Raw genomic sequence first — 22,054 nt, 5'->3', positions numbered from 1 at the left:
ATTTTCAGATGTAATTAGGCTCTCCAGTTTTTCTAAGGAATGACTCTATTTTCTCAGTGTTTAAACTGTTTATTTGGAAAATCTGATGTTAACATTAGGATTCTTCCTTTATTTTCATACCTAACTGGTGCAGAGTTCATCCCTATAGGTGCCTGTTCCTCCCCAGATTTAATAATGTATTTCTGCCATCACTTATTCCAAAACATTTAGACATTTCAATATAGAGAAGTTTTCTGTCATGGCCCACTGACCATGGTGAGAGCAATGTCCTGTGCATGTTGCGTTTGGTATTTGCGACTGTCTGGTCGTGCAGAAGGTCCCTCGGACAGGAGCCGAATTCCATGTGCTTTGTTCATCTGTTCAAATAGAAGTTTTTCAGTCAGCAGCTTTACTCAGGCCAAACTTTCAAAAACTCACTGAGCTCATGGGGATGGTCAAAGTCCTTATCTTGTCGCTGCTGGTTTCACATTCCAGAGTTGCCATAAGAAATATTTATGTGCTGGAGTCTGAGTCTAGCAAAGCAGCAAACATTTACATTTGCCTTTAGGTTTGTGGCTAAGAAACAAGTGAATTCCACTTTCAAAGAAAGAGTTGTTAATGTCATGTTAATAAAGCGTTATTAGATACTACAGCATCATCATGGTGTGTGGCTAATAAAAGAAGACAACATTGTGCATTGGCATGTCTGTAAGCAAAGAGGACAAATAGTGTTTAATTTAATATAGAAGATAGACAATGTTTGTGAGTGTGCTGCTGCAGCCAGTAATGACAATAATGGTTCAATCAGACATAAAGTAGGGGATTGATAATGATAATTATTAATCCAGATTTTGGCTGCAAATTTTTTTCTCTCATTTTCTTTGTATAGATGTTACTTTGTATGCTCCACTGCAGAGGAAAAGAGGAATGGATATCTGACTTATTCTCATATTAGTCTTTATGCACAGAATTCACTCCTGTGGTTTCATCACAGAAATCTTCACAGAATTTTGTAAAAGTCTTCTCGGTCTGTGAAGGTTTAGCTTGCCAGTTCCCAGTGCCAGCTTGTGCCTTGGTTTACTGCTGGTATTGTGCCATTTTCCACCCACACGAGCAGGGTATAAATCCTTGTCAGCAGCAGCTGAAATGCACCACGATGCAGTTCAGTCTGTACAAGATGCTCTTGAAGAGTTTAGAGCCTCAGGAGTGCGAGTCATCTCAGATAACCTTGGATGCATATTTTTGTTGTCAGTTCTCCTTCAGTAATCACTGACAAGTGATAGGCACCTCTAGAAAGTGATTTATTCAGTCTTAAGCTGAGAATCTAAGAAGGATACAATGAATCGCCTAGAAATCTTCTCTCTTGATTTCCTCTACTGGGAGCCTAGGTGGATAGATCAAATTTGATATTTGGCTTGTAGGTGGCTGCATTTGAACCTTTCCCTAAAAGGCAGCCATAGAGCAGATCAGGTGCATCAGAAGATGAGGTCAAGGAAGCAACTACAGTTTTAAAGGTTTTTCTTCAATGTAGTACTACACTTTGAAGCATAACTAAACATGACATCCTATTTGCTATGGCATGAAATAAACAAAGCTCTGTAGGAAATCAACTCTTAGTCGTTGAACAGTGTTAGGTCAGTAGGACTGTTCAGACCCTGCGATTTCAGAAGGAAATGATCTACAGCCTGCTTGGTTTTGTGCACCAGTGATAAAGTACTGCTTATGTTTGCACAAGTTTGCATATTGCAACACACCTACATTTTCATTCACATGTGTACATTGCACAGAAGCCATGTCATCCATAACTGATGTGCTGTTTTCATTCCAGCGAAACAGATCAGTTTTTTTAACAGCACGAACCAACATTTGTCAGTGGTTTGGAAGAGCAAGTGTGGACAAACAGACAACAATTCAGAGAGGGTTCCAGTACTAACATCTGAGGTAGCTATTGAAATTGGAATAGGACTCAGAGGAAGCATGTAATGTCTTTCTGTAGGAAAAAATAAAGAATTTATAATCCTATAAAAATTCCATCTTATCCAGTCTCTTGACAGTTTTATTGTAAAACACTTAAGGGGAAAAGGAAAAGCATACTCTCTCTAAGGTAAAATGTGTAGTGAAGGAAGATGCGGGTCACATCCTCCCTGTTTGCTGCTCCCTCTTTTGGAAGTAACTGTTCCTTCTCTCTATCAGGCTGTTTTAGCCTTGTGCTTCCTCGGCACTTTTCCAGGTTCCCTAAAAATAATTCTTCCGCTAACACCCATCAACCACAGAACGTCAGGAATATCTTCATCTCCCTGTCTCTGCAAAGGAAAGCAAACCCAACAAAACATCTGTCTAAAAATCTTACAGGAAGCTATTTTCTGATCCAACAAAACCAAAGTGGAGGCTATTTTTTCCCATAGTACCTAGAAAAGTATAAAATAAGAGTATGAACATCTTTACTTAAAATAAAATGTTGTTTAAGCTCTGTTTGAGCCCAAAGAAATTCTGGTGTAGTTTCAGAAATAAGCCTTTGTTTTAATTTTTAAAAATCAGTTAAAGTGATGATCTCAGTATATGTTTCCACCCTATGTGAAGTTTTTACTTTAGGAATAACTGGCAAATATAACAAAACTTGCGAAGTTTTCTAGAAAATATACCAATATTTTGAAAGTATATTGTTAATCTTCAGTCAGCCTTCGGAGAGGCAGCATGCCATTACCATATAAAACACAAAAGGTCAGAAGTATTTATGTTTGATTTGGATCCCATCAGAAGCAACACAGATGTTTCCTTTAGTAAGTTTTCGAATTGTCCACAAGATTTCCCATGTCATTTAGCTTTTTCAGTCTTTAATCTTATAATAAACCAAGCAAATTCTAAAATCAGTGCAGCTAAAAATCTTTATGTTACATGCCTAGATCCCCACGTATCTTCAGCATGGTGCTGTGTGTAAGCAAGGCAATAATGATCTAGAGGCAAAGGAGCAGAAACAGAAATGGTGAGCAAAGAGAATGGGCAGGAAGGAGAATTGCTTTCCTGCCTCACTCAGATGTCTCGCAGGGATCTGAGATGAGAGCTTAGAGAACATTGTTAAGCTGCTCAACCCTGACCTGCAGCTTGGGAGAAAGAGAAAGGGAAAGTCTCCATCTTGCAGGATCATAGTTACTAGGAGCTTTGCCAAGTCAGTGAAAAGGACTTTAGAAAGTGGATGGACATATATTATAGTATTTCCTGTTTGTTTTGGCAGTCGTCAGTCTTGAATTCCCTGCATACAGAGACACAGTCTCTCACGGGAGGAGAAGAAGTGCTCCACCCACCACTTTCCTCTCCAGGGTCCCCTGTCAGTGACCAGCGGTGCACAGTGAGGGTTACAGAGCCCAACACCTGCCTGCAGCACCTGGGATGCGAGGGCCAGAAGGTCGGTAGTGGCTCATAAAGCCAAAGCCATTGTTTTAATCTTTCCAAGGTACCAGACTGAAGAAGATCCTTAGCTTCAAAGCTAACAGGCACTTCACCTCATACATCCTTCTCAAATAAGACCTGTCAGTGTGTGTAAGGACTGTTCTGATGTTTTCCTGAGCTTGGGCATAATATCTGTATTAAACTGCTTATTTCCTAATGGGGTTCACCTCAGAAGATGGCTGCTTCATAAGCATATGTGAGGAAAATGAGCATTTGAGTTCTTTGTAGATATGCAGAGAAGAGCATCCCTACAGCGTTAAGTCCTGAAATGATCAGTCTCGCTGAGGATATCAGATGGTCTGGTTTAGGCCTGCTGTTTTATAACATCCCGGAAGACACTGAAAAACAATTGAGGAACGGCATGCATGTGCGCACGCACACACACACAAAAGGGGTTTAAGTCTCCTTTTTCTTGGCTAGTGCAGTTTGATTGGCCAAAGCTTACATTTGGTTGACAACTCTGCCACTTCTTAGTGGATGCACTAATCAGTCTCCTGTTGTCTGGCTTTGCTGTTCCTTGTGTTCACGTAGGATTTTCACTCTCTTGTTGTGGTAAAAGGGATAGAAAGTTCGGAGGAGGATTGCCCAACCAAATCTGCAGGGGTTGGAACTGTCTTCTGTAGTTCAAGTATTCTGAAAAGAATGGCATAAATATATCTAAACCTGGCAACTGCATTTTTTCACAAAGTCTTCAGACAGAAAGAATTTTAAGTATTGCTCTTATCTCAGTTAAATCTGTGACGAAATCCTGGAATACCTTTATCACTGAAGAGATCACCTCCCTTCTCTCCTCCTCCATACCAGTTTACGCAAATTACTCTACTGAGGCATGTCTCTTTAAAGAAACAGGAGAATCTGAAATTTATAAAATTGCATTTTCTCCCTTGTAGTTTAAGTATAATCAAGTAGTTCGAGAATTTCCATTTGGAAGAGCTTTGGTCATCTCTCACCACCTTTTTGGAAATCCTTCCAAATCTGTTGTTGTTCACTTCAGGCCTGTTTTCAGAACGAGCCATTTTGCTCCAGAATTTTGATCTTCTTTTATACTTTTCACTGCTGATCTCATGGCCTCTTTTCTTTTATCTTATAGACCAGATAATATTTCTTCTGGCACAGAGATTCAAGGCTTTTGTTTTGCATGGAACTGTTGGGTTTTATCTTTGTTACACTGCAGACCATTTACCTAGCTGGTCAACCACAGTAACTGTTCCTGAAGACCCCTGTATTTGGATTAAACAGGTTTTTGAAAGACAGGATGAGTTGGGATAGTTTGATGTCATGTTCTTGTGTCCAGACAGTGGCACAGAATGACCTAGAGTCTTTTTCCAGTACTTGCTTGAACAATACTTTTAGACAGATTTTTCAGACTCTGGAGTTTTAAACTACAAGTTCTCTGAGATTTCTATTATGGGTGGTTTTGGAGGCAAATTTGTTCTACTATGATGGAAAGTATGTTTGAGCTTTTTGCAATATAGACTCTCTCATGCGTTACTGTCTGTATGTGCCTGTCTGTCCTGTCTCAGTCTACATACTGCTGTCAGTGAGTGAATTTCTCACTGCAAAGAATTCCCTCACCTGCAAATGAGCATTCCCAGAGAATCAATTTCATGCAATATGAATATTTGCCTACATATTTTGTTTCCTGTTTATTTTACTTATTTATTTATTTTTAAATAGAGGAAGCTTTGCAGCAGTACGTTCAGTTGAGCGTGGTATCAAAGCTCCACAGTTGATGCTCTCTGCCTGGGACATACATACGCAAACAGTAATTACAGATCTCTCCATCCCATCCCTAGGAGGATGCGCACCCCTGTTGGAAGTGTGAATGGTTTCCAGCACCAGAGAAGCAAAGCTGTGTCTGCAGTGCTAATGCTTGTGGCAGATTCATACTGCAGCTTTTATATGGACCTTACAAATTGGCCATACAGCCACTTTTTCGTATATTTATTTTAATAATTAGTTTAAATTGTATTTTGGTAAGCATGCAGTTGAGAAGCAGGGAGGGGTGTCTTAAAAAGGGTATATTTACTCCCTGTTTTATCAACTCTTTGAATAAAAAATGGAAAATGAGCAGCAAACAAGTATGTAGGCCAAGATTCATATTGCACGAAATGGATTCTCTGTTAGGCTTAGAGTTAGGCTTTGCGGATAGTCTGGATGTGGGACTAAGACATGCACTGAATTCTTCCTGGTCTTTCATTTTTGAGTGTAAATTCACCTAAGACAGGATCAGAAGCACAGAAAGATCAGACATTGGTAGCATCAGTTGCTCGTCATAAAGTCCTGTACCTTAAATAAATTTATTTCCTATCATATGTATTGCAAGTCATTAATATTACATTTTATTGGTTAACTTTATTCCGTTACGGTTATTTGTCATTGAAATATGCAAATGAATTATAAATTAGGAAAATAATACTTGCTTCAAAGCAGTGCTACTACTGCATCTTACTAATACGCTGGAATAACATTTTCCTTGGGAATCCTACAGTTTCTTTCACCAAGATAAAAATGGAACTGCTAGTTTGTTTCTTTCAACAAAAAATTCCCCTGAATTTTAATCTCTTGGTCTTTCAAGCTCAAACTAGTTGGGAATGATCTCCTTCAAAGGGTAAAACAGCCACCTTTTGGTAACCTTGGCACATGTACCATTTCTGTGCAAATGAAATTCTTCACACTTTATTAAATAATGTGCTTTCATTTTAATATTATAATTTCAGCTTTAAAACAAAGCACATTTTCTTAAGAGTTATTTCAGCAGATATACAATTATCCTTGGAGGTATGTGTTTTCTCTCTGACTCTTGGCATGGGACAAGAAGAGATATTTTGTTGGTTTTATTGCAAGGAGTTTAAACTGTATGTATTTTTGGCCAAAATACCTTAGTTACAAAACAAAACCCATCCTGTGTTGTCTCCATGCTTTGCATTTCTATACTAATTGCTTTCAGCTTGGATTGTATGATAATACGTGTGTTTGATATGCGTGGTTTGTTTATGTCGAACTCCATTATCCTGTCTCATGTTCTTGGAGTGCCTGAAGTAGTTTCGCTAATCTGTCAGCATAGTATGTACTTGTGGATAAATATAGACATGCAGCCACTCCGTGAGTGGTCATCATCATATGCTGAAGCTAAAAATTACCCCTTTGGTTATGGAAAGGCTGATCTGATCCGGAGGCCTGCTCAAGCTCACACATTGTAGGTCTTCAGCACTTGTCTGTTACAAAACAAACCCAAAAAACTAGAAGAAATGTCTGCCTCAGTGCTGAAAAGTTTCTAGTGAAGTATGAACCCGGATTATGAAACAACTAATTTCCTTTTTGATTTTAGTTAGAAAAGAATTCTGACTTTTCTAACTGAAGGAGTGGAACATTTCAGGTATTCACAGGCTCATGGATATTACAGTGGCCTGTTGGAGAAAATCCAGCGTGATCAGCTTTATAAAGGGGCTCGGTAGGTATGAAAATACTGCAAATACCTTTTGGTTTGTGTTCCTAGTTTTTCTGTTGTTGCTAAAGTGTAAATATGACACAGTTAACTAGAAAAATGCAGTCTCTGTTTCTTCTGCTTAAAGATATTGAAAATTCTGTGACTGTGCTTGGCTGAATTTATATCCAGTGTAGCACAGACTCTTGGCTTGCGCATTATGATTGTTCTGTTGGTTTGCTTCATCTTACAGCTTTAAGAAAAAAATACCTGTAATGTAAATCGTAGCAGAGATCCTCTTATGATAATTTAATTTTGTGCTCATCCCCTTTATCAGCTTAGTGACTGTGTATGTGTGTTAAAACTCCTCTGCTTTTTTACAGCTATTTCTCTGCTCAGGGAAATAATCAATACAGAAAAAAATTAGCAGTGATTTCAGTTCAGCAGTCCTTTCTGTGGCAATAGTAGTAGTTGTGGCAACAACCATAAGTGATATTGCATTGCTACTTCCATATTTACTCCTTGTTTTGTTTTTTTTTTTTTTTTTTAATACATAAAATTTAGGAAATCTTATGGTTGTAGCCTGAACTAAATGAAAATATTCTGTAGGAAAATAGTATCATTTGAAATACAGCTTATTGCAGGTACAGTTGAAAAATAAGGAGCATATCTTGGAAACAACAAAATGGGTTGCTTGAGAGAAGTAGCTCTCAGACAGAATTTTACCCCAAAGTGGCACAGGCATCTTACAGTTGATCAAGCATAGTTAATATTTTTTTACAGCTTTTCCTAGGAGAGGAGCTTTAAATTTGTGTACAACTTTCTAAAACTGACCTACAGATTCCCTGCTTTCGCAGAGCCCTCAGGCATCAGGGTCATCATGGTCTCCTGAATGTGCATCACCACTCATCCTCCTTGGGAATGAGTTGAGTTCAATGCTGTACTTCTGTGGTGACCAGTACACTACAATATGTTAGGAATTAAAACGGGATGTTTCAGTGGGCCATTATGGTACTTCTCTTTGTAGAACACTTATTATTAGAAATCAGACAGTAAAAATGTAATTTGTCAATGAAATAAATATTTAGAATAGAGTATAACCCCTTCCTCCCACTCCCACCAGATATCTTCTGCATAAACTCATACAAAACTATGTGTTGTAATTTCTCATGTAAAAATTATGCCTTTTATTTAATGGGGCAGTGTTCCACTGGCAAAACTAGACACATCCTTTTTATTGCTGTTTTTAAGGCCCACATTATAAGTGTCAGCATAAAGGGACCAATCTTGGATGACTCTAATGCAGCTATTTCTTAAATTTTGAGTCCTTGATTTACAGCTCTGTGTCTCAGAGGCAACTTTTTTTTTTTTCCCTGAGCTTTGTAGGGCTCTCAATCTATGAAAAATAAATATATTTTGTTAAAGCTCATACATCACCAGTATAGATGTCAGTGATAGTCTAGTCACTGGGCCAGATTCTAGTCACCGGGCCAGATTTTTGCAATGCAAATAGCAAGCATATGCAAATGCTTGAGATAATGGAACTAAAAAGATGGGTCAGAAAGCCAAATCTGTATATAATAGTTCATGGCCAACTCATGATCAACTTGGAACCCTCACACTATTGGCAATATTAACTTCCTCACTGAAATGCTCACTTGGAGTTAGCAGCTACAAAATGATCTTTTAAAAATTTGAACTAAATCAGTGTCGTATGTTAATCATTTCTATAACTGCTGTCATTGGTGTAGCAATGATAGATGTTAATCCCCAGGATATCCTTTTACTTTCCTTTTGGGGAAGGGCTGTACAGTTTGATATTTCAGAGAAGTGCTGTAGTAAAAAATCTTGTTGCTCTGACAGATCTCACAAATAATTGCATTTCTCTTACAGTGTGTGAATAACTGATTTCTCAGTTGGATGTATGGGAAAAAAAGAAAAATAGATCAGCCTGTGTCACAAACCAAACACCATAGTTGTTAAAAGGCTTCCACTGACAATGATTATGTGGATTTAAATTCCAATCCCAAAATCTTGGCTGAATGCCACAATGATTGAAGATAAGGTTGGCAGGTCTCACGTAGTGCAATTAGGGTTTCTTAAACTTAATTTCCTAAGGCTGTGAGGTGTGCATGAGCCCACATGCCACCTTCCTTCCAGCCCTCCTCCTTCTCCCTGTGTAGTACATTTTGAATTTAGCAGCCAATTTAAACCAAAATTGCCTGAGGAAGAGAAGACAAGTTTGCATTTTATTTGATTCCTTCAGGAAGGAGCCTGTGGTAGCTGTGGTGGCCCAGCCCGTGGTGGTTGCTGTGGCCCAACCCATGGTGGCTGTGGTAGCCCAGCCTGTGGTGGCGGCGGTGGTCCTGCCTGTGGTGGCTGCAGTGGCCCAGGGTGGCTGTGGTGGCCCAGCCTGTGGTGGCTGCAGTGGCCCAGTCCATGGTGGCTGTGGTGGCCCAGTGCAGGTGCATTTTGCCAGGCAGAGGCACTGTCAGGCAGCTGCCTGCCCAGCTGGGGCCCGGAGCTCCACAGGGAGCTGGGAACGTCTGCGGGAGCTCCTGGTGATGACGGGGGGGGACAGGGCTTTTACTGCACAAAGGACACAAATCCTTAAGAAAATTGGTTTCACTGCTCACAAAAAACCCCCATGTTTCCTAACTGAGCACTTGGCGATCAAACTGATTTCGTGGATAAGTTGTGAACCAGTCAAAACCACACATTCAGTTAATATATTAGTGATTGTAAAAGTATTGTCTGACTCCTTCCTAAAGCTATTTGTGGAGAAATTTCCATTACCTAGTATATTTGATAGTGCATATAAATTTGCATCTGATCCTTTGCATCCCACTGCGTTCATACTTAAACTTCAGGAGAGCCAAGGTGATGACAGGAGAGAGGTAATGCTGAGACTCCTCTCTGGTGGCTCTTTTTTCATTGCTTTGAAGTAGATTGTTATTCAGAACAACAGTGTATTTTTAGAAGCAGTTTTATATAATACAAATGCAGAACAGTTCAATGCACTTGGTTTTATGCAAAGAGGCATAATGCCAACAAAACTCTGTGATTATGCTTTTGCCCTCAAAAATCGAGCGAAACTTTGCAGGAAACATCAATCGGAGTGGAAGAAGTGGTGCTGCTGTGCCAGAGCGATGTGTACCTTATCACTCAGGGGAGTTATTTTCTAAGTGAAGTATGGACGCGTTACTTGTGAAGAATAATAGCTAGGTGAACAAAAGCATTTCTATGTTGCATTATAGTCATATAGTGGACTTCTAAACTTCGATTTTTCTAAAGGAAAATGTGTTCTGTTATCTGCAATGCACCTTTTTTATTTTTCAGTGCATGAATTTGGGGTCTGATTCTGCCACATCTTGAATACTTTCAAACAATAACATAGTCTTTGGGATTTATTTTTTTCATTTTTTTGCAGCAATGAACTGTTAAAGTGTTTAGGAAATATGCAAAATCTCATTTATTCTTAAAAGAACCTCATGTAATTAATAGCCAACAATTACTTTCAGTAGTAGTTGCAATTCTGTTCCTCAAAATGAGAGGCCAAGGGCATTAGGTGTGCAGCATCCATCATTGTAGTTCATTCTTCTTTCTTTCTTTCTTTCTTTCTTTCTTTCTTTCTTTCTTTCTTTCTTTCTTTCTTTCTTTCTTTCTTTCTTTCTTTCTTTCTTTCTTTCTTTCTTTCTTTCTTTCTTTCTTTCTTTCTTTCTTTCTTCCTTCCTTCCTTCCTTCCTTCCTTCCTTCCTTCCTTCCTTCCTTCCTTCCTTCCTTCCTTCCTTCCTTCCTTCCTTCCTTCCTTCCTTCCTTCCTTCCTTCCTTCCTTCCTTCCTTCCTTCCTTCCTTCCTTCCTTCCTTCCTTCCTTCCTTCCTTCCTTCCTTCCTTCCTTCCTTCCTTCCTTCCTTCCTTCCCTTCCTTCCTTCCTTCCTTCCTTCCTGCCTTTCCTGCCTTCCTGCCTTCCTGCCTTCCTGCCTTCCTTTCTTCCTTTTCTGCCTGCCTTTCTTTCTTTCTTTCTTTCTTTCTTTCTTTCTTTCTTTCTTTCTTTCTTTCTTTCTTTCTTTCTTTCTTTCTTTCTTTCTTTCTTTCTTTCTTTCTTTCTTTCTTTCTTTCTTTCTTTCTTTCTTTCTTTCTTTCTTTCTTTCTTTCTTTCTTTCTTTCTTTCTTTCTTTCTTTCTTTCTTTCAACTTGGATACAACATACAACGAGACACTCTGGAATGCAATGCTATAGGGAAGTGCTATAATGGTATTAGTTCACAATATTTTCCAGAGTTGGTATTGCGTTAAACCCCCTCTACCCCACCACCAGCAGAGCTCACAGGTATTGCAACACCCGTGTTGCATTCAGAGGGGCAAATGGCCAGGCTCTGGCAACGCTAACAGAGGGTGCTACCAGTACTTGTGTGAAGACCCAATATAACTTTTATCGCCAATAAGAGCTAAACCCGAGAATTTTGTTTTGGAAATTGCATGCATAGAATAGTAATATTTGAATTAATGAGGTTTCATTTCATAGTACTTCAAATGATTTTTTTCTTCAGTTTCCCAGAAAAAAATTTTGAAGAGCAATAAAGAATAGATTTGTTATTTGACAACTGGGTTAGAGGTATGGCCTACATGATAAAGAACAGGAAATTAGGATGTTATTCAAACAGTCTGGTGTCAGCAAGTCCTACCATGTAAAGAAAGGGGATTGAGTGTGCACTGTATAGTAAACACGACCCAGTTTTAATACATAAGATTTCGTCTTTGATTTCTTCTTCCAGTCTAGACTATGTAAATTTTACCTATAACTGTACCATGGAAATTGTATTTATGTATTGTGTGTTTCTTTGATTATCAACTGTTCTCCAGATTTGCTCTGACGGTTTAGTGGGTCACTGGAAAAACTAAGATATGTTGAATTATCCACAAGTAAAAGTGACTTTTCTACATTTCAGCTTCTCCAGTTGGTAACGGATACATCAAGCCACCTGTTCCACCTGTTTCTGGTACACAGAGGGAAAAAGGACCTCCAGCCATGTTGCCTATCAATGTTGACCCAGACAGTAAACCAGGCGAATATGTCCTGAAGAGCTTGTTTGTTAACTTCACTACTCAGGCTGAACGCAAGATTCGCATCATCATGGCAGAACCTCTGGTGAGTAAAAAGAAACTCTGACTACATATGTACTTTACTTTGAATTTATTTTTAAATCAGGCTTGCTTGCTATGCAATGCAGAATATTTTGCTTGTAATCTGCGTTGGAGTTTGATAGTGTTTCCCAAACTGTAAGATACGCTACTATGGCAATAGGTTGTGGGAGTGGGCAGCGGTATGCAAGATATGCCAAAGGGGTGACATGAAAAGGAATGACTATTTTATTTCTCTTTGCAATATGGGCATGTGTTAATGTGACTGAGAGGCAGAAGGGATGACAGCCAGCAAAGATTTCACTGCTGGGAGGGTGGTCACTGGAGTCAAAATAGATTAGAAAATGCTGAAATATGATTAAAAAAGTATTTCTGAACATGACTGGTTTTCAGCTAAAACGTGAAAATGAGTAGCACTGCTGGTTCTTATTTTAGTACTGACAGTAGTAGGTTTCATAATCCAGTGAAGTGCTATAGCACCTATTTTCCAGATAGAAAAAAGCACACAACATTTGAAAAAGGAGTTGCATTACAAGGTCTTGTACAGTGAGAGAACTGCCATTATTTATATTTTGGGCAAATTTAACATACAGGTGTGTCTGTTGCAAATTGCCTTATGCAACTGAACTTCTGGGAGTCTGCTGTTTTAACTTGAGACTATATTTTAAATACATTCTTGTTATTTTGATTAGGGAAGAACAATTCTGTATCCTGTATTTTAGTTCTCACACAGTAAAAATAATAATTTTTAAAACCTTGTATTTCTGAGCTGTAAGAGAATTTGTATAATATCTTAGTACTTAGTTCCCTATTTTCAGGTCTGGATGTTCTGAACAGTAAGATTAAGGTTGTCTTAATTCAGAAGCACTTGATGCTTGGAAAGTTTTTCCAGGTTTTTCTCTGAAACGTTAGGTAGCTGTGAGATGACAGAAGTATCTTACATAGTTTGGAAATAACACAAAAAAAGCTGACAGGAAGGAATATTTGGACAATATTCTTTCATGAATCTTCTCCAAATCGCATAAAGTAGAATAGACAGTCATAGTGTAGGCCCTTTAAAAAGAATGCCAGCAGCTATTTGTTACCATCCAGTCTTCATGTGATGCACAGTGAAGATCGTTAAAATTTTAAGACAAAATGGGTTGTAAAATTCCTTGACAAGATCAGGGGAACAATGGGAAGATCAGGACTGAGAGCATAATTTCCTTGTGGCACCTCTGTTGTTCTAAACACTAACCTCTGCATTTCATGTAATATTTCAGACATAGATACGAACCAGTGACCCTGGCTTATTCCCATTTCACCTTGCATTACGGTGATTTTGAGTTGTTGGGTTTTGATATATTATTTTTGTTGCTTTGTGAAACTATAAATATCAGAATTTTGATCTTATCTTATTCCAGAGGTGGTTCAGTGAAATTTTATTTGGTAAATTCAACGCAGATTATAATAATATGACAGGAGACTGCAATGTCACCTTGTCAACATTTTCAGAACTTATTTCTTACAGGGGTCTAACCATGAGACACTAACAATAATTCAGTGACATACTCACGTCTTATTAATACTAATAGGACTTACAAGTCACGTCATTCTGCTCTTTGAGGGTGACTGTGACAAATGGGTAAGCAGTTTTTTGTAGACATTCAGTCAAAATGATCTTGAAATAATTAGGTTGTAAAGAAGGATGTGACAAAGAAAATGGCAAAAATTATGCTGGAATAATGGCTAAGAATTTACGTCCACCCTTTTTGTGGGGTAGCTGTTGGATGTTCAGCAGCTTTGTTCCCACATTTCTACTCTACTGACTAGAATTGTGACCAGCAAGTCTGGAGGATTTGCAAGACAAAGATTATAAATTGGTGGTGCAGAGCCACCCTTTGGCCTTTTTTCACAATAGGTAGTCAAATGGTGAGCTCTTTGAAGATTCTGTTCCAATTAAACTCAAATGTACTTCAAAGAAAATCAAACATGCAAAGTGCTGTAACACTGAGGTGTTTCTAGCTTGAATTCTCCAAGTCATTACAAGACATGACAGTTTAATTTTATAATGAGTGATGAATACTTAAGATATCTTTTAGAGAGGCTAAAATGATCTGTTTATAATGTAATTGCTTTTTCCTTTCTTTTGTCACAAAGTCTAGCTCATTTTCAAGCTCTGAAGTTACTATGGGATTAAAATCTTACTGATGTATTTTTTACCTAGATATTTCTTTTCATACACACATTTTGCCTGCTTATCCTTTCTGTTTATCATTACTGTTGTTTTTATGAATTTTTCTCTCAGTTTCTTTGGGTTCCGTGTGCCTGTTTGATGTATCCATCTCTTTATTTTGCAATGTACACAGAGCCCAACTGTAAATTACAGTGATCAGGTAACTGTGGTGGAAAACCAGGATTGTGTCCCGCCACGAGTTGCAGATAGTAGCAAGGCACAAAACATTTTTGCTTTTTCGAGGGCGGCAGCGAGGGGCACAGCACCAGCCCCTCCTGCAGCCCCACTGAATCTTGGCTGGGAGAGCAGGATTCCAGCAGCAGCGAAGGCAGAGCACAGGTCACCTACCCCTCCTGCTGCCTTGGCTCTCCACTCAATCTGATTTGACATTTTGGTTACTGGATTTGGCAGCGATCGTCATTAAAAGTGCATTCCCAGTTAATGTTTCCTAGGCATGACTCTAAAGTCGACTATCTACTGCTAAGTCTTTAACAAATTGGAATGGAAACCTTTTGTTTCCACATGTGGGTTTTTTTTTTACTTTGTCCGGATAATATTTTCTTTGGAATTCCAGGTCATTTTTTTCACCTTTTTGGGGTCTCTGAAATATGACAAACATTTCAATGATTGCATTAAGGTCACAGTTATGTGGCTAATTTTCAATGATTAAACTACTGTACCAGATTGTCGTGTTATATTAATCCAAATGAAAGGTATTTGACAGCAGAATTAATTAAAAGAGATTTACCAGTTTGCGAAATTAAATTGACATCAATGAAATGCAAATCATTTCTTCTTGATAACCTTTAATAATTTCCTACCTCTTTTCTGTAAATAATTGTTCTCCTTTACAGTGAATACTAGGAACTTTTCCTGCAGACCTTTTTTCACAGCTGATTACATTCCTATTACATTTTTATCAGTTTATATTGTAAATCTTCTTTGCATTGCTTCACTTACAAACACAATTTGATATTTTATTACTACTGATTTTTTTCAAGCAATGGTGACCTTAAAGTGAAGCTAGAATGAGGAGGCCAGGGAAATATTTTTGCCAGTTCAGATAATGAAATTATTTAAGCATCTTAACACTGTAAGGAAGAGACTCAGAAAATAGTTCCCTTTTTACGACTGTTGATTATCACTTAGGGTAATAATTCATCCTGTGCATACTGATCAGCCTAATCTTTAAATACAGCATTCAGCAGTACTTACACACAGCTGCAGACATTGATAAAACATAGTGAGCTACTGGCATTTACAGTGGTAAATGTTTAATTTAGCTGTTGGTAAACTTTCATTATGCTTTTGTCCAGGAAGCATCTTCTTTTCCTGAGCTTGTCTAAATTCAGGATCTCTCTGAATACTGAACTCAAGAACAGAATTTACTCATTATAGGATTGGGTGTATCAATATATTCATGTATTCTGCCTATCAGTTTCTCCTTTTATTAGGTAGGTTTTATCCCACCCACCAGGGGAAAAAAACTGAAAACAGCTATGCGGTTGATACTAGTGTATTTATTACTTTCCTTTCGTTACAAGCTCAAAGACATTAAAAAATAGACCTATTTCAAAGCAGGGCTGGTGATAAGAGCCCAATAGGTGGTTAGAAAGACTCTGAAAGGACAAGAATAATCAAGTTTGGTTTTTCGAAGACTGAGCAACTAATGTGTTTAGTGGCACTGCTGTCCACTTAGCTTTAATCTAGGCTTCACTTTCTTCAGGCATTACAGAAGAAATATGCTAAGAACAGACTTGGAAGAAAAAGAAGTAGAAGTTTTTTTGTTGTTGTTTTTAAGCACCAGGCTGTGATAACCAGTAAGATTTATGTTGGCTATAATAATACCAAGCAGTTTTATCATACAGCTGTAATGTAGAATTTTCTGGTTTACATGGGCTAAAATTCCAGCTGCATCACAAGAGGAATGGCTCCTTTGTTGTCATCTATAATGACACACATTTGCATTATGTATTTTTTATGTTTTCAGTCCTCCTGAATAGTTTGGCGTACACAGGGCCTTCAGACTCCTGTTTATTCACAGTGCACAAACAGGGGTTACTATAAGAAACAAGTAATGTCATGGAGGAGACAAAAGCTGAACTTCCTTACTCTGTTCTGTCTATCCACTCCATATGTCTATGCCCAGATAAATTGAAGACAACTTAATATTTTAGTAACTTTATGTAGGTATATATTGAAAATGCTGTTCATTTTAACCCATACAAGCATCCTCGCTAGGACCTTCCTCTATAAATGCTGCCAACATGCCAGATTCCCATTGTCATCTGTCCCTAGGCACCTCTGTGTCACTCAAGGATTCTGTCACTCATCATTAATATTGATTAAGGGAGTGGAGCATCTCCCTTATGAGGAAAGGCTGAGGAGGCTGGGTCTCTTTAGTTTGGAGGAGACTGAGGGGTGACCTTATTAATGTTTATAAATATAAAAAGGGTGAGTGTCATGAAGATGGAGCCAGGCTCTTCTCGGTGACAACCAATGATAGGACAAGGGGCAGTGGATACAAACTGGAACACAGGAGGTTCCACTTAAATATGAGAAGAAACTTCTCAATGAGGGTGACAGAGCACTGGAACAGGCTGCCCAGGGGGGTTGTGGAGTCTCCTTCTCTGGAGACATTCAAAACCCGCCTGGACACATTCCTGTGTAACCTCATCTAAGTGTTTCTGTTCCGGCAGGGGGATTGGACTAGATGATCGTTAGAGGTCCCTTCCAATCCCTGACATTCTGTGATTCTATTGTCCTATAAGCACCTCAGCAGCTCGCCTCGCAGTAACTGAAGCGTGTCCTGCTTAGTGCTTCCCATGGAGGTTGGGATACTGGGCAAAGAGTGGGATCAGGGGCAGTTCTGTACCAGAAGCAACTGTGAGTCTCTGTCATGCAGCCATGTCTCAGCCCTTGGTAGCTGGTAGGATTCCTGTCCTGCCTGGTCAGAGGGTCTTCTGGATGTCTGTGTCCAGACATGCGTTCTGCATTTTACTTTTTTATACCTCTGGGTCTGGTGCCAATCCTGTATTTTCATTCCCAAGGCTCACAAATGTGGGAAACTTTCCCACTCTTCCCAACCTCCCTGCTTTTATAGCAATTTGCCAGTTCTGTGTAAATATACTAAAAGAAGGAACCTCATCCACTGCTTGGAACACAGAAATCCCCTAAATCCTCATAGCATTGCTCTCACTGTGTGCAGGAGGCCTCAGTGAAGGTGAGGACGGTGCTGTCATAATAGCTTGGAGAATGTGGTGAGCTCAAGAGGGAACCTGTCCGTCCCCCATTCTCTACAGGAAAATAAACAAAAACAAGAAACACAACACGCTTCCTGCATTTGTTACTGTGTCTTTCTTGCACAGAAGATATAACTTTCCTCATCATAAATCAATTGGAGTAAAACTCTTTGCATATAGGATTGAGGTGTCATTTAACTTACCTGTTTAGGGAACAAAGATGTACTAAATCATAGAGTCACAGAATAGTTTGGGTTGGAAGGGACCTTAAAGACCATCTGGTTCCAACCATTCTGCAATGGGCAGGGACACTAGACCAGGTTGCTCAAAGCCCCATCCAACCTGACCTTGATCAGGGTACATCCAGGTCAGGGAAGCCCATCTCTCACCCTCTTCACCAGCTCTCAGAAGTAATGTCAGAGATGGAAAGGAGAGAACAGTAACATTCAAGTCACATGCTTTTGACTGTAGTGACTTAGTCTCCTAAATCTATTTAATTTACCACTGGATCTTTCAGTGTTTCTGCTGTCACAAAAACCTTCTCATCGTAGAGATTTTTTAAATATGTATATTGGCTGATGAAAACTACCTAGCTCAACCACATTGGTAAACAGCTGAAACAGGGCTTTGGATAACAGTTTCATGCAAAGGTCTTACGTGGATGAGTAAGTCCAGATCTCCATAGTCTATTGTTCTTAGAATGCTAAAAATAGGTTACATATGAATCACTATATCAAATGCTTTTTCAGAGCATCATGTTTATTCCAGTACCACAGGCTCATAGATGAAAGATCTTGGACTCTCATACTGCCTCTCATGACACCCCTCTTGACTGAAGCCTTATACACAGTATCATAAATGATTAGAGTATGACTCCAGAAAGCCTTCTTCCTGGCTTCATGTTGAGAGCAAGGTGAAAATAGTGTTTTTATGGAGTATAGCTTGCTCTAGGTGTCTGTATTTTGAACATGTTCTTTTTCCTGTTATGGAGAAACATTTTTATGTCTTGGGAAGCAATCTCTAATTCAGTGGGTTTGCTTCTTTTTTAGGCCGCTTGGAATTTACTCCACTTCTGTGTAGTATTAGTTCTGAAAATTAATTTGCTATGTCTTTGGCTCGTTTGGCCATTTTTTCTGATACATCAGTTACATCAGAATAAACATTTTCATGACCAAAATTTCTGAGTGCCCACATTTAAATTTTGTTGGTAGACAGCATACGTAAAAGATGCCTTTTGCAGAAAATGTAATAATAAGACAAAAATCAGCCTGTAATACCTGGTGGGATGCCATAAGCAGAACACTACATGATGTGGATGCCAAAGAAGCAAGAGTCAGCGCCAGTGACTGAAAACCTGTATTTGAAGCTGAACTGTTGTTTTCTTACACGGTTTTGTATTCAGGAGTACAGTAATGCTGGGCACATTGTTTTCCATGTGAGCAAAACAGAAGAGCGGTGACAAAGATAAGAGCAATTGCATGAATAATAGACTGAGTAATACTGAACCTGTCTTCTAAACATGCACCTTTCATTATTTTTATGCAATAAATATAATGACAAGTATGTTTTTGACCTGAGCTAGCTAAAATAAAAATTTACGAGAGATGTAGAATATTTTTACATGTATTTCACATCCAATTAAAATATGGTTTTCTTCTCCATATGAAATACCATGTACAATTAACATCGCTTTTTTTACTTAATTTTCCAAAGCTACATGAAGTTCATCAGAGTTTTCTGTAATTTTGTCTTATGTGGAGTTGTGGTGTTTTCTTGAAGCTGTATTATCATATATTTTTGAATCATGTTTGCATTTAGAATTTCCTTTTGGTGCATGCTTAGTATTTCAAAGGTTAATAAAGGAAATGCCCCTTTCTGTTTATTTTACTATCTGTACACTATGGTCACTGACAGAGTCTTTTTTTAAAAGAGATCTTTAGCAGCTATTTGTTGCTGAGCAGAGCAACAAGAGAAATCATAGTTTCTGTTGTCATCCCCTGAACTGGCAATTTATATTTTCATGCACGAGGACCCGCTGACTTGCAAAGAACGGCTGTGAAAACAGGACACTAATTGCCTGTTTCATAGAAGTTCCAGGTGGGGACTTTTGAGAAACTATCAGAGTAAGCAGATTGTGCTTTTGAGTCAAAAAACTCGACTTTCTTAATTGCTTAGGTATAAATTAACTAGTCTTCGTGGGGTGGGGCTGAAATTCCCAAATAGTAAAAAATGAGAGATGAAAGTTATTTCCCAGGAAGTTTAGAACTATTTTCAGTACAACAGTATTTTTATGGGACCATAGACTGTTCTATCCATTGTTGAGAGGGGAATAAAGAAGCTAACACTTGCGGGCTCAGCTGCATGGAGGCGCTCCAAGCAGGATCAGCAGAGGGAGAAGGCAGGAGCCCCAGCCCAAATGGGGCAGGGACCAGAGGGACAGACCGGCCCCTTCAGAGGAACAGGCTGGTGGGGCAGCTGCGTCTGAAGGGCAGGTGCTCCTCCGCAGAATAAAGTTTTGCCTGCCCAGCCTTTGGAAGCAAATTGGCATTGTGGCATTTTGTCCTGTGTGATGCAGAGACGGCCTTACACACCACACCAGCACAAGATTGACAGTGATATGTTTTCTGATCTTTGCGCAAAATAACCAATGGCAAAATTAAAAATTTAGCATGTTTGATCAAGCTATTTTTGGAGCAGACCTTTTCCTACAAAACACCACCTTCCCCTCCTGCTAAAAAGAATACAATACAAAGATGTTTAATTTATTTTGGGGCTTGCGTGATGATTTAACCTAAGCAGGACAGAATTACATATGGGGACTTTTTGGTGCTTAAGAATGTGCTTACAAGCATTTTGTATATATTTTAGCTGTAGTAGTTGAATACGTTCTATGTCTACTCCATTTTACATGGAAAGGTCCGTTCTTCTGCTGTTCCCTTCAGGTAGCTCTTCCATCCCAGCAGACAACTCACCGTGGCTGCTTTTTAGCTTGCAGTGCAGAAGTTACATTTTGTGTCAAAATATCCGTGCATTCTCCCTGCTCTTACAAAACAAAGTGTTTTATCTCAGTCAGTAATACAGTCCGCAGTCGTAGTTCAGTAGGAATAACGTGCCTAATGGTTGCTGAGGTTAGAAATAACTTTTAGGGGCATTATATACCATTATGGTGACATAGTGAAGCTTAATAGCCACTACAGCATCCTTTTGTTTTCATGTTTCCCTGACCACTCAGTTCTATGACAGGTGGTCAGGTAAAGCTATTCCTCTGTAAATTTACCCAATTATATTTGTGTAGCAGCCCTGAAAAAGCATTAATACATTAGCCGTTAAAGAGAGCTAATAGTCCCTGGAGAAATGTTTTAGTGTGCCTATGTGAATAGGGGGGTTGACTGATATCTTATTTTTTAGATAAATTATAAATATTATATTTAGTTAATGTGTGCAAATGTGATAAAATATACATTTGCCATTGCACATTCAATTTATTCTATTTTATTATGTTCTGTTAGTGTTTTCCCAACAGCAATAAGGCAGAGGAAGGAAATAAATTTTTAGGTGAGCATTTTGTTTTGTAAGCATTGGCGATGCAAAAAGCTTCAAGAGCTATATTGAAAAACGGTAGCTTCAAAGATTAAATGCAAAATTTTCTTTGCTGATCTTTACTCCTTATCTCTAATGTGTGTTCATATCATGGGAGTTTCCAGTGTGAACAAATACAGAGTACACAATTGAAGGCAACACTTCAAACAAGAAATAAGGATGTTTAACTTACTGATGAAAAATGGAAATGTTACTATTGAGAGTACATTCTTCTGAAATTTTCTGATGTTTTTTATAGCCCAGAAAGCAACGGGCTCTTTCAGATAGTTCAAAACTTTATTTATTCGTATTTTGTCACTGTAGGCTTTGGCTCCAAATTCAACCTGCCTATTCATCCGAGATTTTGAAGACATTTCTGTAGAATGTATTATAGCTACAGAGACTCAAAGAGAGTCAACTTGTAGTAGAAAAGGGCCTCTTTGCCATTTCTGAATTGGGTGGGCAAGAAAATTAAAAAAAAAAATAGTGCCTTGAGGCTGAAAACATTTTTAAGATTTTTTTAAAATACTTTAAGCATATCTCCAGGGTAAGCAGACTGCTATGGAATCTGTTACTCAGAGGCAATTTCACTTTATTAGACCTTTTAACCTTGTCTTTACCAGTCCTGAACTTTTGGTATATAATTAAAATGTCTACTATGCATATAGATATATTTTATATAGTAGCTGCCATAGCAATGATGTTGAAAGTGTTGTATAAAATGAAATGCTAAGATTTGTAAGTATATCAGAACTAAGTGGTCTGGAATAGGCAAGTTGTTTACAGTAGATGAGAAGAAATGATTGTATAAAGAAAAAAACACTGTTTTCAAAGGACACCTGAAGCGCATGCACGTGGCTGAGCTGTCCACGGATTTACTCAGCAGTGTCTTCCTGACATGGTCACTTGTTACACTCATCATGCAAGCAATCATCTGAGTAGCAAGTGAGGATGAGAGGAAACGGCCTCAGGTTGTGCCAGGGAAGGTTTAGACTGGACATTAGGAAACATTTCTTCCCGAAA

The 22,054-nt window shown here is 38.6% G+C and overlaps 1 protein-coding gene across 8 annotated transcripts in view; it reads left to right on the top strand.

Annotated features, from left to right (window-relative positions):
* FRY (FRY microtubule binding protein) overlaps positions 1 to 22,054 on the top strand; it is a 233,346-nt gene that overhangs the window by 88,717 nt on the left and 122,575 nt on the right. For 7 of the 8 annotated variants that reach the window (XM_082054462.1, XM_082054461.1, XM_082054463.1 and 4 more), the window contains one exon: positions 11,803 to 12,002. In XM_082054462.1, the coding sequence (XP_081910588.1) occupies positions 11,883 to 12,002 (120 nt within the window). In that variant the 5' untranslated portion in view covers positions 11,803 to 11,882. Of the gene's footprint in view, positions 1 to 6,592; positions 6,881 to 11,802; positions 12,003 to 22,054 lie in introns of those variants that run through there. The other variant, XM_082054459.1, reaches the window with a different exon arrangement.

The sequence above is a fragment of the Streptopelia decaocto genome (assembly GCF_964273445.1).
Source record: "Streptopelia decaocto genome assembly, chromosome: 1".
Taxonomy (NCBI): Eukaryota; Metazoa; Chordata; class Aves; order Columbiformes; family Columbidae; genus Streptopelia; species Streptopelia decaocto.
Note: the sequence above shows the minus strand (reverse complement) of the source record. Positions and strands in the feature narration are given on the sequence as shown.